General features: G+C 43.1%; 1 protein-coding gene across 1 annotated transcript; it reads right to left on the bottom strand.

Moving 5' to 3' along the window:
• Window positions 1-6,121: 6,121 nt before the first annotated feature.
• On the bottom strand, window positions 6,122-12,262 carry LOC147622127 (uncharacterized). The gene is made up of 5 exons (XM_086823549.1): window positions 11,585-12,262; window positions 11,143-11,512; window positions 10,867-11,061; window positions 6,632-8,878; window positions 6,122-6,528 (listed from the first exon to the last, which is right to left on the bottom strand). The coding sequence occupies exons 1-5, from the start codon at window positions 12,260-12,262 to the stop codon at window positions 6,122-6,124; spliced, it is 3,897 nt and encodes a 1,298-aa protein (XP_086679675.1).
• Between the last annotated feature and the right edge of the window lie 3,058 nt (window positions 12,263-15,320).

Here is a 15,320-nt window from a genome sequence, read left to right as displayed (position 1 = left end):
TGGGACATTGCACAATGCACATGTGGAAGTATTTTGCATTTGTCTCACTAAACATTTTAAGTGGTAGTAGTGTCCACATGGTAGTATATACTGGCCGCTCCACCCATCGAATACTTTGTAACATACAGGACATTGGGGGGTGGAGGAACTTGTAGCCTCAGCAGAAACTCCCACAAGATCAGGATGTATCAAAAAATGAGAGATGTGGTTTCCTTGGCGCACAGGAGCAATACGTGAAGAGATGCTCTGCACATCTTGGCTGATCTTTGTTAGTTGCTCTTGAATCCCTCTATTGGCCGGGGGAGGAGTTGACGCTTGAGTTAATCGGTCAGCTTCTTTCTCCTTCTCTGCTAGCTGTGCCCCTAAGCTTTCTTTGACCTGGTTTAACTCCAGTCCGGCGCCCTCCACCATGAGAGCAAGTTCTTCTCTTGTGAATGTCACTGTCTCTTCACGTATGTCGTGGGTGTTGACAGTGGCCTCTCTGGAGGCGAAGTCCACTGGAGTTTCCAGGATAAAGAGAGCATATAGCATTTTAGCAAAATAGAGTGGAGCGTCGGCGTTGTGGAGAGGACGACCGTACACCTCCAAGAAAATGCGCTCGGCATTAGTTTTGATATCATTGTGAGTGCAACGAGAAATCTTCCATCTTCCCTTCTTAATCTCGCCATCTGGACATGGCCATATTTCCTTTATCATCTCTGTGGTTACGCGTTTGTTTATGTCTTTCCATTGGGCATAAGTTGGATTTGTCCATTTCGATAACCTGCACGCTGTTCTTGTAGCTTCGCGGGCTGTCAGGCCATGTGCAAGGGCCTTCATTCGCTCGTATGCCTTCTTGGCTAACTCCTGATGCTCGTTCGCTTGCGCCTGCTCCATATCTGCATGAACGTAAACGACTTTAGGATTTTAATGAACTGTAAAGATCAACGTAAGATAAATTGACCATTACTCTCAAAATCTTAAAGTCAAACACAACGAGAGGAGATATGTATTGCAAAGACTCGATGAGAAATATCCACTTGACTCCAAAAACACTTCAAACAATGCTCGCACATCAAATTTTGAAGAGAAAACATAAACTTAAACACCACAAGAGGAGAGAGATATTGCAAAGACTCAATGAAGAGAGAAACAAAATTTTGAAACATTGGACACATCAAATTTTGAAGAGAGAAACAAAATTTTGAAACATTGGACACATCAAATTTTCAAATTCCTGAAACTTCATCTCTTGATACTGTATCATTACAAAGTTGGGGTGAATGCCACCGATAGCTCTATAAGAGGACGTTGTGCCCTTGTAGGGTCAGTATTTAGTGATCTAAAAAATTCAACTACTTGCAAAATTGATTTTCGCTCATCGCGATTAGGCAGAAACATCCAATTTTTGACTCTATGAATAATAGTATCCATGGTAACTTTGTCATGGGAACTATTATCCATCCACAACTCTTGCACTTTCTTCCAAAAGTCATATAAAGTTTGTAATAACTATCCCAAGGCAAAAACATCAGATGCAGGAGTGTATGCATCTGCCAAAAATGGATCATAAAGCTCTGGGGCTATCCACGGCCGTTTATTTCGCTCTCTGTCTGCGTAGGAGACTCCTGTGCCACCTTCTCCGGGTTCTTGTCTGCTTCAAAAACAAAATTGAGAGACACCCGTTTTTTGGGCGCTCTCAGCAGCAACCCCCAATCGATAATACCTATGCGTGGCTTTAGCTCTTTTGTATAATCCAACACTACATTAAAAGGATGTAGGTCGGTATGTACAATACCTGCCATATGCGCTGCCGCTACACCTTCCACCAGGGCATGCATAATATGTGGCATGTTTATTACTACCTCTTTTATTTTTGAAAGTTCTAGATGACCTAAAGGGATATTATCAGGCGGTGGTTGTCTCCATCCTCGATCCAAACGAAAAATGGCTCTGGTGAACTCACTGAATCTGAAGGGAACCTTCAGTAGAGTATCACCAAGAGCGCCGCCATTATAGTACGGGAAAATTGTGATCCAAGGAGCCTCTTTTGTAAAGGCAATGCATCGGACAATCGATGGATGTAGCACTTGCATACCCTGCTCTGCCTGGAAGCTCTCGAACTTCGCACTGCCTTCTCCTTTGTAGTGCTTTCCGCAACTGTTCCAAACACACCGGAGCCTATTGTTCGTCCTTCGTGAAGAGCTTCGTGCGGGATGCCAATAAGATGTGTGCACATAGAATTGTAGATGGTACGATTAATGACACCTGTACCACTTGCATCTGCCTGACTGGACGTTGCAGCGACGTCCTGGGCAATTCGCACCCTTTTGGGGAGGGACTCTGCATCCAACGCCTTCATGCGCTTGCTCTTGGCTCTTTACTCGCTCCATACAACGTCCCATAACTGTAGACGTTGCATGTTGGCTTCAGGCGGGGCAGCATCTCTAAGATCACTGCATGCTACTCGCATGCTCCCCAAAATGGTTCGTGTTATGTGCTGATGGTTGAAATCTGCTATCTTCTGTCTATCTAGCTGCTCAGCGTTGCCTCCGCTTCGAAGCCGACGCTGTGCATTTTCCCATATTTGGTCTATGAGATCTCGCATGAGTATCTCAGACTCGTTGATCTTTTTGACGACATCATCAGTACATTGTGATACCGTGATGACCGCTTCAACGCGAATTGCTCGCAGAACAATTTTGCGCTCTTCGGGAGAAAGCATGTTGATCGTCTTCGTAAATCTAGCAAATATCACTAAACACAAAAAAACAGAATATCAAACATTGCTGAAATAAACATCAAGCAAACGTGAGAGAACAGCAACAAGTATATCAATATCGTCAATGTTCATACAAAAACGGAATATCAAATAATTTTAATGAACTCAACATCATCCAATACATCATCAAACGTGAGAAAACAGCAATAAGTGTATCATTACTTATCAATGATCAAACAAAAACAGAATATATCAAACAACATTACTGAACTCAACATCATGCAATACATTATCAAACGTGAGACAACCGCAACAAGCGCATTATTACTTACGAAGTGTATACATTATCGAATGAGAGAGAGAGAGAGAGAGGGGGGGAGGAAGAGAGAGAGGTGTGACAGATAGAGAGAGGAAAAATTAAATGACATTTTTTATAGATTTGTGAGTTCCTAAAGAGAGAAAAATAATGTTTTGTAATCCTAAAGCACTCCTCATCTACATACCTATCGTGATAGAGAGAGATGTGAAGTGTATCATGAGAGAGAGAGAGAGAGAGAAAGAGTTGTGAAGTGTATCATTGCGAGAGAGAGAGAGAGAGAATTGTGAAGTGTATCATGAGAGAGAGAGAGAGAGAGGAGAGGAAGAGAGAGTTGTGACAGATAGAGAGAAGAAACATTAAATGACATTTTTAATGTTTTTGTGAGTTCCTAAAGAGAAAAATAATGTATTGTTTTAATTTTTAAGTAAATAGAGGGAGAAAAAAGAAATTATTAAAAATTATGTATATTTTAAGAGAAATAAAAAAAATCATTATCTACACATCTATCGTGTTGTGAAGTGAATCATGAGAAAGATAGAGAAAGAGTTGTGAAGTGTATCATGAGAGAGAGAGGGGGGTAAGAAGAGAGAGATTCATATTTTTCGAGTTACGAATCACGATATTATAAAATAAAACGTTTAGACAATATGATGTAAACTTTGATCCATGAAATACTAATGTCGCGTTAGCAACCAAGTATCGCATGGATCAAACACAATAAAAACAATACAAGTCAAATCAAACAAATTTACGATATTTATTCGACCGCGTTAACGATCATATGCCGAAATACGCAAGCAAATTTACGACACTTTTTCGACCGCGTTAACGATCAAATGCTGCAATATGCAAAAAACATTTTATGCACTAGCGGACGACACCAACTTGCCGTGTTAACGACAAAATGCCGCCCGATTCTATGGGAATACCAATAGGATACGAACATACACTGGCCGCGTTACCGACCATATGTCCGCATTTGACAAAGGGAAGGGAAGGGAAGGTGACATCGCCATAACGATACTATGCTTGCCGCGTTACCGACTAGTACCGCTACGGCGTGCCATACTTACCATAGGACACAGACTAGCCGCGTTACCGACTAAGTGCCCCAGGGTAAGCACCATTCCGAAGAATGGCCTTACACACACACACCAGTCGTGTGGCGGGCCACCCAAATCCTGCCGCGCATTGCGACAATGGGCGGCTGCCCGCACGAACTCACCCACACACACATCCCTCGTGTGGCGGACCACCCACATCCTGCCGCGCATTGCGACAGTGGGCGGCTGCCCACACGAACACACCCACATACACACACACACACATACACAAGTTTTCATTACCTGTGTATGCTGTCAGCAATGAAATCCCAAAGGGCCCCCCGAGCCCATATATATAGAAAAATGTACCCCGCCGAGATATGTGACGACCCCTCCGGGACCCGCCGGGCAAAGCAAAAGCCCGGCGGGCCCGCCGGGGTATAGCAAAAGCCCGGCGGGATTTTTCCCGGTTACCAGGTCGCTTGCCACCGGCTTTTTTGTGAACATGTTAATAACATGTTCACACATGTTATTAACAAAAAAAATTTTGTGATCACGTGAATATAAAATCAGAGCTTCAAACGTTTTCAACTATCTTTATTTTCTTGCTCGAAACATGGCTCTAAGGGTTCTGATGGATGTTTTTTTAAAACTATAATCATTTTCTATATGTATATAGAATGTATAACTTAAATTCAGCACTCAACAACTCTTTAGAATTCTATGCAACAAGAAGCGAAATCTTGCTGCTACTAACTTAAATTCAACACTCAACAACTCTCTGGAATTCTATGCAGTAAGAATAGCAATGAAATCTTGTTGCTATACTGAAATTACAGTATAGCAACAAAATTCTGCTGCTATTGTCATTGCTCAACCGAAATTTCACTGCTGTGTAAGAGAATCATCACACTCTTGCAACAACAACATACTATAAGGAAAAGCATTCTCCTTCTATAACACACAATGGTCGGTTCGTAGTGTGAACATAACTATATGAGCTGGCACTATAACTATGCCATTCCCTAGTAATCCAAATATGGTTCTATCACACATAGTTGGCAGCATACCATAATCTCACCAACTGTGCCAATGGCATAAGTGCAAAAGCTATTACAGGCAGGTCATCAATATCTATAGCACTAGTTGAGCTCGATACCTCAACATGCTATAGAATAGGAGCCTCAAGCAAGGGTGAGAAATTAGAATATACATTCTGAAATCCAAAAGAAGGGATTGTTCGAAAGAGACCTAGCACTACCTTCATTGCTATGTATGCTAAATGCAACATGCTTGCCAAAGCACAAGAAGTATCCGAAAAGCTTCGAGTTCAAGACATAGTCATGTGTAGGGCACTATTTCGTAGGATATGTTGGACATGGCATGATCAAAAAGCACTCAAGTTTTTTTATTTGAGGATGTCTCTCTAGATGTTGTCATAAATTTTTTTGCATCATCATGAAAGCTTGTGGGAGTATGATAGCCGTAGACAAGGACTGAGAAATCCATTTTTAGATCATAGAAAGGGATTTTTATAAAGAGACCTTAAAGTTGGCACTACCTTGGTTGATATATATGCCAAATGTGGTTTGCTTGGTTGCCATTGCAAACAAGTATTTGACAAGCTCTCTATTTTGGACATAGTCTTGTGGACCACACTAATGGGAGGATATGCTAAACATGAGCATGGTGAGCAAGCAGTCGAGTGTTTTGAAGAGATGCAAATCAACGAATGCTGTCACTTTTTTTTTTTGAGAACTTGTGGCAGAATAGGAGCTAGAAACAAGGGCCAAGAAGCACAAGCTGAGAATGAAAGAAAGGGATTGACCTTGTTGGCAATGCCTTGGTTGAGAGAGGAAAAGGTAAGTTGGTGGAGATCATGCAATGTGATCACATGTGATGCATATTGGGTTCATGTGTAGTGGATACTCGTCTTCATAATGAATATTAATCCACAAAAAATCAGTTGCAAGTAAATTTATCTTATTACCATCGGAAAAACGGGCGGGATTATTTTGAACGGTGACCCACCCATCAAAAAAATCATCCTGGGACGGACTATAGTAGCATCTGTTCCAAGTCGGGGAATGGCTCCGATGTGCCTCCTCCCTTGCAGGTGCGATGCAGCACCCACTCGAGCGCTTCTTTCATAGTGGGTCGATCCATGGCTGATTCGCTCGTGCACATGAGAGCCAGCTGTATGAGCAGGTCGATTTGCTTGCAAACTATCTCATGATCACCATAGCTGCTGCTTTCTAACGATTGTAACAGATCCGAGTCCACATAACTGCCCTTAATAATATTGCTCACAGTACCCTGCACGCATGTGCGCATCCACGCATGCATGGTTCGCCCTTCACCAAAGTCGCTGCTGGTGGGCTTCTTCCCCGTGATGAGCTCTAGCAGAATAATCCCATAGCTGTACACATCGCCTTTGGTGCCAGGCTTTACAAAGGACCCATACTCTGCAGTATTGATCATGGTTCCACGTTAGCCTAGGTTATGATAAAATTACTCATCATTCTTGCCAAACTCCAGCACATTAATGGGGGAAAAAAATAATAATACCTGGAGCCACATAGCCTATGGAACCTTGGAACATGCCAGACGCCATCATGGAGCCCATAATTGGAGCATGGTGATCTGCAGGCAGCAGAATCCTTGCAATGCCAAAGTCTGCAATGTGCGGTTGCATCCCTTCATCCAGAAGGATGTTGCTGGGCTTGAGGTCGCAATGCACTATACTGCACTCCTGATCATACTCGTGATGCAAGTAAACAAGGCCTTGTGCTATTCCTATGGCTATGTCCACCCTCTGCTCCCAACTCAGGCATCCTCCAGCACCACCACCATGCAACCACTCCTCTAAGCTCCCATTGGGCATATGCTCCAAAACGATTGCTTTCATGTCTAAATTAGAACAATATCCTAGTATCTTCACAAGGTTTCGATGCCTCAGCTTTCCCAACGTGTGCAGCTCCGAGATGAAGGCTTTATTAGCCATTGTGTTGCTCATCTCTTGAGTTTTGAGGACTTTGACAGCCACCACCTGCCCATCTCTCAATTTGGCCTTGTACACTGTGCTGAACCCCCCACTTCCGACGATATTTGCGGTGCTAAATGCATCAGTTGCTATCTTGATCTCCTCTTCACTAAGCCTCAATTGATTCTTTTCTAATACATCAATCTCAGGTTGATCACTAGTTGTACCACCATTGGGCGTTGTCTTGTCTTTATAAACGACAAAATAGCATATTACAGCACCTATGATGACAACTACTATCACGGCTGCAAGAGATCCCGCAATGACTGCAATCCTCCTTGTATTGATCGCCTTCTGTGAAGAGCTTGAGATATTGTGCGGGCAAGGCTTCTGGATGATGTCTCCGCACAAGCCCGGGTTCCCTGAGAAGCTTGAGGATGAAAGGTGTCGGAAAGAGGGGCTGTCAGGAATGGAACCCGCGAGCTCATTGTAGGAGACGTTGAGGTACTGTAAGCTGGTCAGCTTGGAAAGAGAAACTGGAATGGCCCCTTGCAACATGTTGTGAGAGACGTTGAGGGAGTTTAGATTGAGAAGGGAGCCCAGAGAGCTGGGAATAGCTCCAGTGAGTAGGTTTGATGAGACATCCAAGGTTTGAAGCATCACACAAGCACTCAAAGCATCTGCAATGCTTCCCGAGAACTGGTTTTGAGAGAGGTCCATGGAGAGAAGTAACTGCAGCGCTCCAAGCTCTGCGGGTATTTGCCCAGTCAGCTCGTTATGGGACACATTCAAACCAGTACTAAGGCTAGAAAGCTTGCCTATTGTGGATGGTAGACTGCCATTGAGCTTATTGTAAGCAAGATTGAGCAGCCTCAGAGCCGAGCAATCTCCTATAGCTTTTGGGATGTTACCAGTCAGCTGGTTGCCCCATAAAGACAACTCGTTAAGAGACTTGAGCTTCCCAACTGTTGAAGGTATGGTTCCTGTAAAGTGGTTATTGCTGAGACGAAGCATTACAAGAGCTTTGCAGTTGCCGATTGCTTCCGGTATGTTGCCTGTGAATTGATTATGGGGCAGATTAACAAGCTCCAACTTAGAGAGTGCTGCTCCCATTTGCAATGCATCAATACTCCCATTAAGGTTGTTGAATGACAAAGCCAACCAAGTGAGGTTGCGAAGCCGAGCTATGGTCGAGGGCAAGGGTCCACTGAGGGCATTTGCGCTCAGATCTAGCTCTTGCAGCAAGGTTAATGAACCTATACTGCTTGGTATAGGGCCGGTCAAGTTATTCATCTCTAAATAGAGAAATTGCAAGCTCTTGCATTCTCCAATCTCAGTGGGAATGCTTCCAGTGAGCTGGTTTCCATAGGCAGACAGGTATTGTAGATTCTTGAGAGCTCTGATCTCTGGCAGCAGGGCGCCACTGAGATGATTCACTTGAAGGTCTAGTGTCACAAGGTTGAAGCAATTGTATATGGAGGTGGGGATGGGGCCAGTTAGAGAGTTCAATAAGAGCCTGAGATCAGTGAGGAGCTTTAGATTTCCCAACTCAGAGGGGATATGGCCTTCCAGATTGTTTACAGCAAGATAGAGGATAGAGAGGTTGGTGCAATTTCCCAGTGTGAGAGGGATGGAGTCGGTTAGGTTGTTCCCGTTGAGCAGGAGATATGAGAGGTTCTTGAGCTTTCCGAGCTCTGAAGGTATGGGACCTGTGAGGTGGTTTATAGACAGGACAAGCATTTGAAGGCTGGAACAGTTACCAAGTGTAGCTGGGATGTGGCCAGAGAGCTGGTTGCTAGCCAGCTCAAGAAATTCGAGATTAGCGAAAGAGCCTGTAGAAATCGAGAGGGAGGAGAAGAGGCGCACAGAGAGTCGTGCAGTTGCAGATGAATCGTTGTTATTGATTTTATCGATTGACGGTTACATTTATATACAAGTAGAAGCACCCATTCATTTGCATCACTTCGTGATGGGCGTTCACACTCGTATAGTGGACATGAGCATTAATTCCAACACTCCCCCTTAATGCGAATGTCCGCATGAGGGTGAATGATGAAATGTGATGTGTATAGTGATGTATGCATTATGAGTTCATGTGTAATGATATATATCTTTACATCATGAGTCGATGATGATATAACTGCTTTGGTAATCGCAAGGCATTTGTTTTGTGATTATCTCGATATGCTTTTTGTCGAAGTTGATCTCCTTGACAACCACAAGACACATGTTCCAATATGATGTTGAGACATTGTGCTTGGTAGTAACTGCAACATGTGTGTTTCGATATGATGTCGAAACACAAGTTCTTCCGCTCTCAGACTTGCCATCCGTATTCTCCCCCTCAAGTTGAGTAGTGGAATTCCAAGTATTGCATTGGGTACATGTCAAAAGAGAAATTAATATATGAGTATGAGTTGAATTATCAAAATATATATGTGATATGATATTATTTATAAGTGTGTATGTACAATTAAGTTTAATTTGTCATCGCTCAGAGGCTGATTCGTTTTCAGCTTGTCGAAGATAATGTTTAATTTTGGCCTCATGGATGCTGTAGACACTCCAATGGGCTCAATTTGCCTCTTTGGGCATAGTTGTTTCCCTCTTGGGGATTCGTAATTCCCTGTTTGGGTTGTTGTTTCATGCCACTTTGGGCGCTTAGGGTGGACGATTATATCACCCATAATTTTGTTTTAATATCATACCTCGTGGGTGTGGCCAGCACTCCAACGGGTTGATGCCTCTTTGGGCTAACTTTTGGGCTTATTTGTTTGCCCAGGTCTTATATTAGTGTCCATTGTAGGACGGACCTCTTTGGGTCTTTTTACGGGTCATTGCCCATTGGTAGGTCTTTGCCCATTTGTGTTGTTTATTTGTTTGTTTGTTGCTTTTAATCACTATTATTATTATTTGAAAAGTTTTTATCATTTTTGTATAAAAATGTTATGTGTGCACGCAAATAGCCTGAAAGAGTAGGCATATTTGCGCTCACGAATAGCCTGAATGTTTAGGCATGTTCGTGATGTGAGTGAATTATTAAATATAAAATTGATTATAAAGTAAATATTATTATTTTTGTTTAAGGTTAAAAAAAATTTGTTATTACTAGTGGAGCACCCTTGGATCATCCTCTAAGGTAGAGATAGATCAAAGTTAAAATTATTTCTATTATTAAAATTATCTATGTTAAAGTTATTTTTTTTAAAGTTAAAAAAAGTTATTATGGTTTTTTTTTCTTTTTAAATTTAAATTTGACTGATGGCAGTCGGCTTCACCTTGTGACGATGTAGTTCTCGCCGCATAAGCAGTGCTGCATAGGTTGAATGCTACGCAGGTGGTTCTGGTTGCGATTCTCGTCGTAGAGGGAAGGGTAGATCTCGGATTGGACGAACATTGCAGGCATGACATTACCGTCGTTCTTTTGGTCAACCCAGTTCCAGTAGGGGAGGGCGAAGGAGGGGTCATTGATCAGGCTGGCCAGAATCCTTTCATGGAAGCAGAGGTAGTAGCAGGGTTGGCGGAGGCGGAGGTGGTATTACCGCTAATGATCGTGGAAAGGAGCCCGCCAAGTATTTTGCAGCGACTCCTCTTTTCTTGGCGTGGGTTGGCTCCTACACCAAGCTCGATACCATGTAGAAATCGAGAGGGAGGAGAAGAGGCGCACAGAGAGTCGTGCAGTTGCAGATGAATCGTTGTTATTGATTTTATCGATTGACGGTTACTTTTATATACAAGTAGAAGCACCCATTCATTTGCATCACTTCCTGATGGGCGTTCACACTCGTATAGTGGACATGAGCATTAATTCCAACAGAGCCAAACTGAGGTGGTATGGTGCCCTCAAAGTTATTGAAGGCTACATCAAGGATTCTCAAATTAGAGCAATTCACAAGGCTTGATAATTCTCCACTCAAGGAATTGGTGTCTAAGGAAAGGTCTTTCAAGGTTGGAATTCTGCACAGCTCGGAAGGAAAGGGTCCTGATAGAGCATAGTTAGTGTCCAGTGTTAACACTGTTAGAGTTGTGGAGTTGCCAAGAGTCTTGGGTATGGAGCCATGGAGCTGGTTGTATGAGACATCTATGATTTGTATACGAGGGAGGGATCCTAACTCCTCTGGAAGGCTTCCATTGATTTGATTGTTACTAAGCAGTAGCTGTATGAGGTTATTGCAATTGTTGATAGAAGGAGGCAAGTTTCCACTGATGTTATTATTTGACAGAATTAAACTTTGAAGGCTTTTGCAGGCGCCTGCAGAATGCAGAGGGATGGAGCCCGTGAGGAAGTTGTCTGAGAGCTGGAGAAAAGCGAGGCTTTGGAGGAGGAGGAGGTAAGACGGTATGCGGCCGGATAGCCCGTTTTGCGAGAGTAGCAGAAGCTGAAGGTTAGAAAGGTCACCGAGCTCGGGTGGGATAGCGCCAGAGAGCTGGTTGTTGCTGAGATCAATCCAGAGGAACTGTGTGCAGTTGGCAAGGGAGGGTGGGATGGTGCCTGTGAGGCTGTTATTGTAAAGCAGCAAGATTTGGAAAGAGGAGATGTTGCCCAGCTGGGGTGGGATGGCCCCGGAGAGGTGGTTCTGGGCGAGGTTGAGGTGCAGCAAGGCAGGCAACTGGCCGAGCTCGGGCGGGATGTGGCCGGACAAGAGGTTTTGGTGGAGGTCTATCACCAGCAAGAAGCTGCATAGGGCGAGCTCAGAGGGTAGAGTACCAGAAAGGAGGTTGGATGACAGGTTGAGAAACTGAAGGAAAGGCAAGGAGCCCAAGGCAGGGGAGATGGAGCCACTCAACTGCAAGTCAGGGAGAAGAAGGGAAGCCACTCGAGACATGTTGTTGCAAGCCACGCCCACCCAAGTGCAGCAATTAGCAGTACTAGCTGTGGCTTCACCTCCATTATAACTACTGCTGCTGCTGTTGAACGTGCTGTTAACGCTCCACGTTGAGAGAGCTGCAAGGGGATCCTGCGTGATGCTTCGCTTGAACTCTAGAAGAATGAGAGCATCCTCCTCGCTGCTGCTAGCTGTGCTGCTGCTGCTGCTTACACGAGCCGACATGATGGAAGAAGACGATAATACATGATCAGCAGGCAGAGTACTAGCAGCAGATGGTACGATTACTGGACGTGAAGAGGCAACAGCGACATAATGATTAAAGGATATAACAAGCAAATGCATTAACAAGATAAGCACCCAGGAGTGCAGCTTGATCAGAGTTGCCATAATGACGATATTGTTGCCAATTAAGTTAGCAAATTAACATATTATGCAGGAGCTGATATATAGCTTTGCTGATCACTTTGAGAAACTGTCGGCTCCTTAAATCAGTCACCGGCTCACCACCCTCTCATTAACCTTTGGACTCCCTCGATCGAATCTCGATTCAGTTTTGACTTTTGACTTTCCAAGTTTCCAGGAGGTCCTGCACGACGTCGCACGTGTATTGGTTCAAAAAGTCGTCCACAGTGAACACACGACCCACGGGCCACGACTGCAATTGTGAAAGTTGAAGCCCCTTTATAAGCCTTGAAAATTACTACTTTATCTCGGAGTCCGTACTATTTATTTTGTGATACAAGACTCAAGAGTCAATACAATGCAGGCTATTAACTAATAACATATTGCTATTGACATTAATTAATTAATCAATCCCTATGGGGGTTGATTAATTAATTAATTAATCAATGCCTATGGGGGTTGATTAATTAATTAACACCTTGGTCTACTCTAAGGTGTTTTTTCCACTCCCTCTCGTAGCTCTCTCTTGTTGGATGTGTTTTCCTTTTTTCTCATCGGAATGCTCTCTCGCATAGTAGAATGTCTCCCTCTCCCCTTCTCAAGGTGTCCATGTCCCTTGTCATATCTCTCTCTCTCTCTCTCTCTCTCTCTCTCTCTCTCTCTCTCTTTGTGTCGTGACAGCGTGCTTAGAGCTTTTTTTTTTAAATGCTCGCACACGTGTATCGTCATCTCTCTCTCTTGACAACATGCTTACAGGGGTTTTTTTTTTCTTATACATGCATATGTCTATGTCTCAGGGGCTTAGCCCCGGCCTCGAAATGGTGCCCATCGCGCTTATAAAGCCTTCATTGAAGCATCGCGAGAAACCGGCATCGCGAATCTTCTTGAAATTTAATTTTTTTTTAAATTTATTAAAAAAAAACTCGCACACCTGCCACGCCTTCCCACGCTAAGGTTTCCACAATACCTTTCATTTTCAAAACCTAAATTGCAAACTAATTAATTAATGTGTAAACAAAATTTTGGCCCCATATTTCTCTCCAAATTTTGTGGGGTATCTTGATGACTTTTTTTAATGAGATTAAATTTTCTATAATTACATTCTCTTTGTGTGATGTAGTTGTGTGTTATCAAAGCACGGAATCCAAGCTTACATATTGATCTACTCCTTGAGGTATAATATGAACCATTTTTTATTTGTGTACTATATTATGTTGAAAAAGCCATATTTGGCATCACATATTTATAAGAGTCTTGGCTACCCATGGATATGTTATTGTGTAACATGGGTACGTTTTATGGAATCCATAGAAAAGGATGAAGTACTTAGAAAAGGATGGTATATCGTGGGTAGATTGATGGAGTATAAAGAAATTTACCTTGTGTGTGGCCACTTGCACATGTTAAAATGTTTGGGGTGTAACTTTATAATTTGTATTACTATTTACATTTTCTCTTCAGAGATCCCTTCAATTTTTATATTTATTTTAGAAAAGATACTTTAATATTAAAAATATTTAGTTACAAAAAGATGAAGTTGCCGCCTGTATACAACAGACTAAGTTCTAAGAAGTTGCATCTTAGCGCTATCTAGTAGCTCAGAGGTAAAACGGCCAGTTAGAACTTTTAACTTTGCTACAAAGGCTTAGGTGTAACTTGTACATGTTGAAATGTTTGAGGTGTAACTTTAGAAATTGTATTATTCCTAGAGATTACATGAGAGGTGATCCAAGCCATGAGCAATACAACGAGCCCACTGAGGGTGCCACAAGGTGAGGCACTCCCAGTGGGTCAGGGAACCATAAAGATGGAAGCACTCCTACATCTATGTCTAAATCTTGGTAAGAGGAGGAGGACTTTGACATATCTAAGGCTCAGTGAGGGGGTAGGATGGTGGGGATCCTAGGGAAGATTGAGGATAGAGGGCTCCCCGTCGTCTAGCATGGAGAGAATTGTGGTGGTAGGAGTAACTGTTGTCGCCATCAATGAATCCAATTGCTAGCAAGGTAGGAATGGGTAGAGGATCCATGGAAGCATCTGCTCTGAGAAAAGTTGGGGACAAGGTTAGGGTTGTAAAAGAGAAGACGATGGTGGGGGTGGACAAGATGACGAGGGGATTGGAACTATTCCCACCACGAGGCTGATGGCAACTCCAAAGGAAGATAGCAATGAGTTGGAGCCAATGGAGACTCTGGCAGTGGTTGTGGTGGGCTATGGTGCGCTAGCAACAATGGGATGGTGGTGGCAATGAAAACGGATGGATTCATAAATGAGATGGTGAAAGGTGAAGGGATGGTGATGGTAAAAACAATAGAAGGCTTATGTGTGGTGGGGCAGAAACGAAGGGGATGGGCTCATACAGGATATCTCAAAGTAAGAAGTAGTAGTGAAAGATGGTGTAAAGGTGGAGGGTCCTAAGTTGGGGTGTAGTAGAAGTTAGGGAAAGAAGGGTGTTGATGGTTACATATAGCTCAATAGAAGAGATCCCTATGATGGAAGAGTCAGAGAGAGTGAGGAGCGAGAATGAAAGGATCAAAGGACCAATGATGTCAGAGATAAATGTTTCGTGCATGCATTGACCATTAGGGAAGCTAGTCATAAGGGTAGTACAGAGTGGGGTATCTAGGATTAGATTGAAGCCAGAGGCCCATCAAGATCATACTAGCTAGCTCCGCACAGGGGTAGTACAAAGTGGGGTATCTACATTCCATTCATCTACTTTTTTAAAAAAAAGTGAATAGACATGCATCTACTTTTCTAAATTTAGGAAAAAGCCATGCATGTACTTTTCTAAATTTAGGGAAAAGCCATGCATCTACTTTTCTAAATTTAGTGGGTAACCATGCAAAGTAGCTTTTTGATTTTTGCTTTGTGTATCTATAAATTTGACCCCTGCCTCTTACTCTAATCCTCACTTCCAAATCTTGTTGCCTCCCTCTCCCTCTCATTATATTTGTCTCCCTCACTATCGTTCTCTTCCTTACAACCCTCACAACCATCAACTACCTTTGTTCATCTCTAATGGCCCTAGCTATACTCTGAA

This window comes from Cibotium barometz, chromosome 29 (assembly GCF_041138505.1).
Source record: "Cibotium barometz isolate CiBa-2024 chromosome 29, ASM4113850v1, whole genome shotgun sequence".
NCBI lineage: Eukaryota > Viridiplantae > Streptophyta > Polypodiopsida > Cyatheales > Cibotiaceae > Cibotium > Cibotium barometz.
The sequence above is the reverse complement of the archived record's forward strand: the minus strand, read 5'-3'. Positions and strand labels throughout refer to the sequence as shown.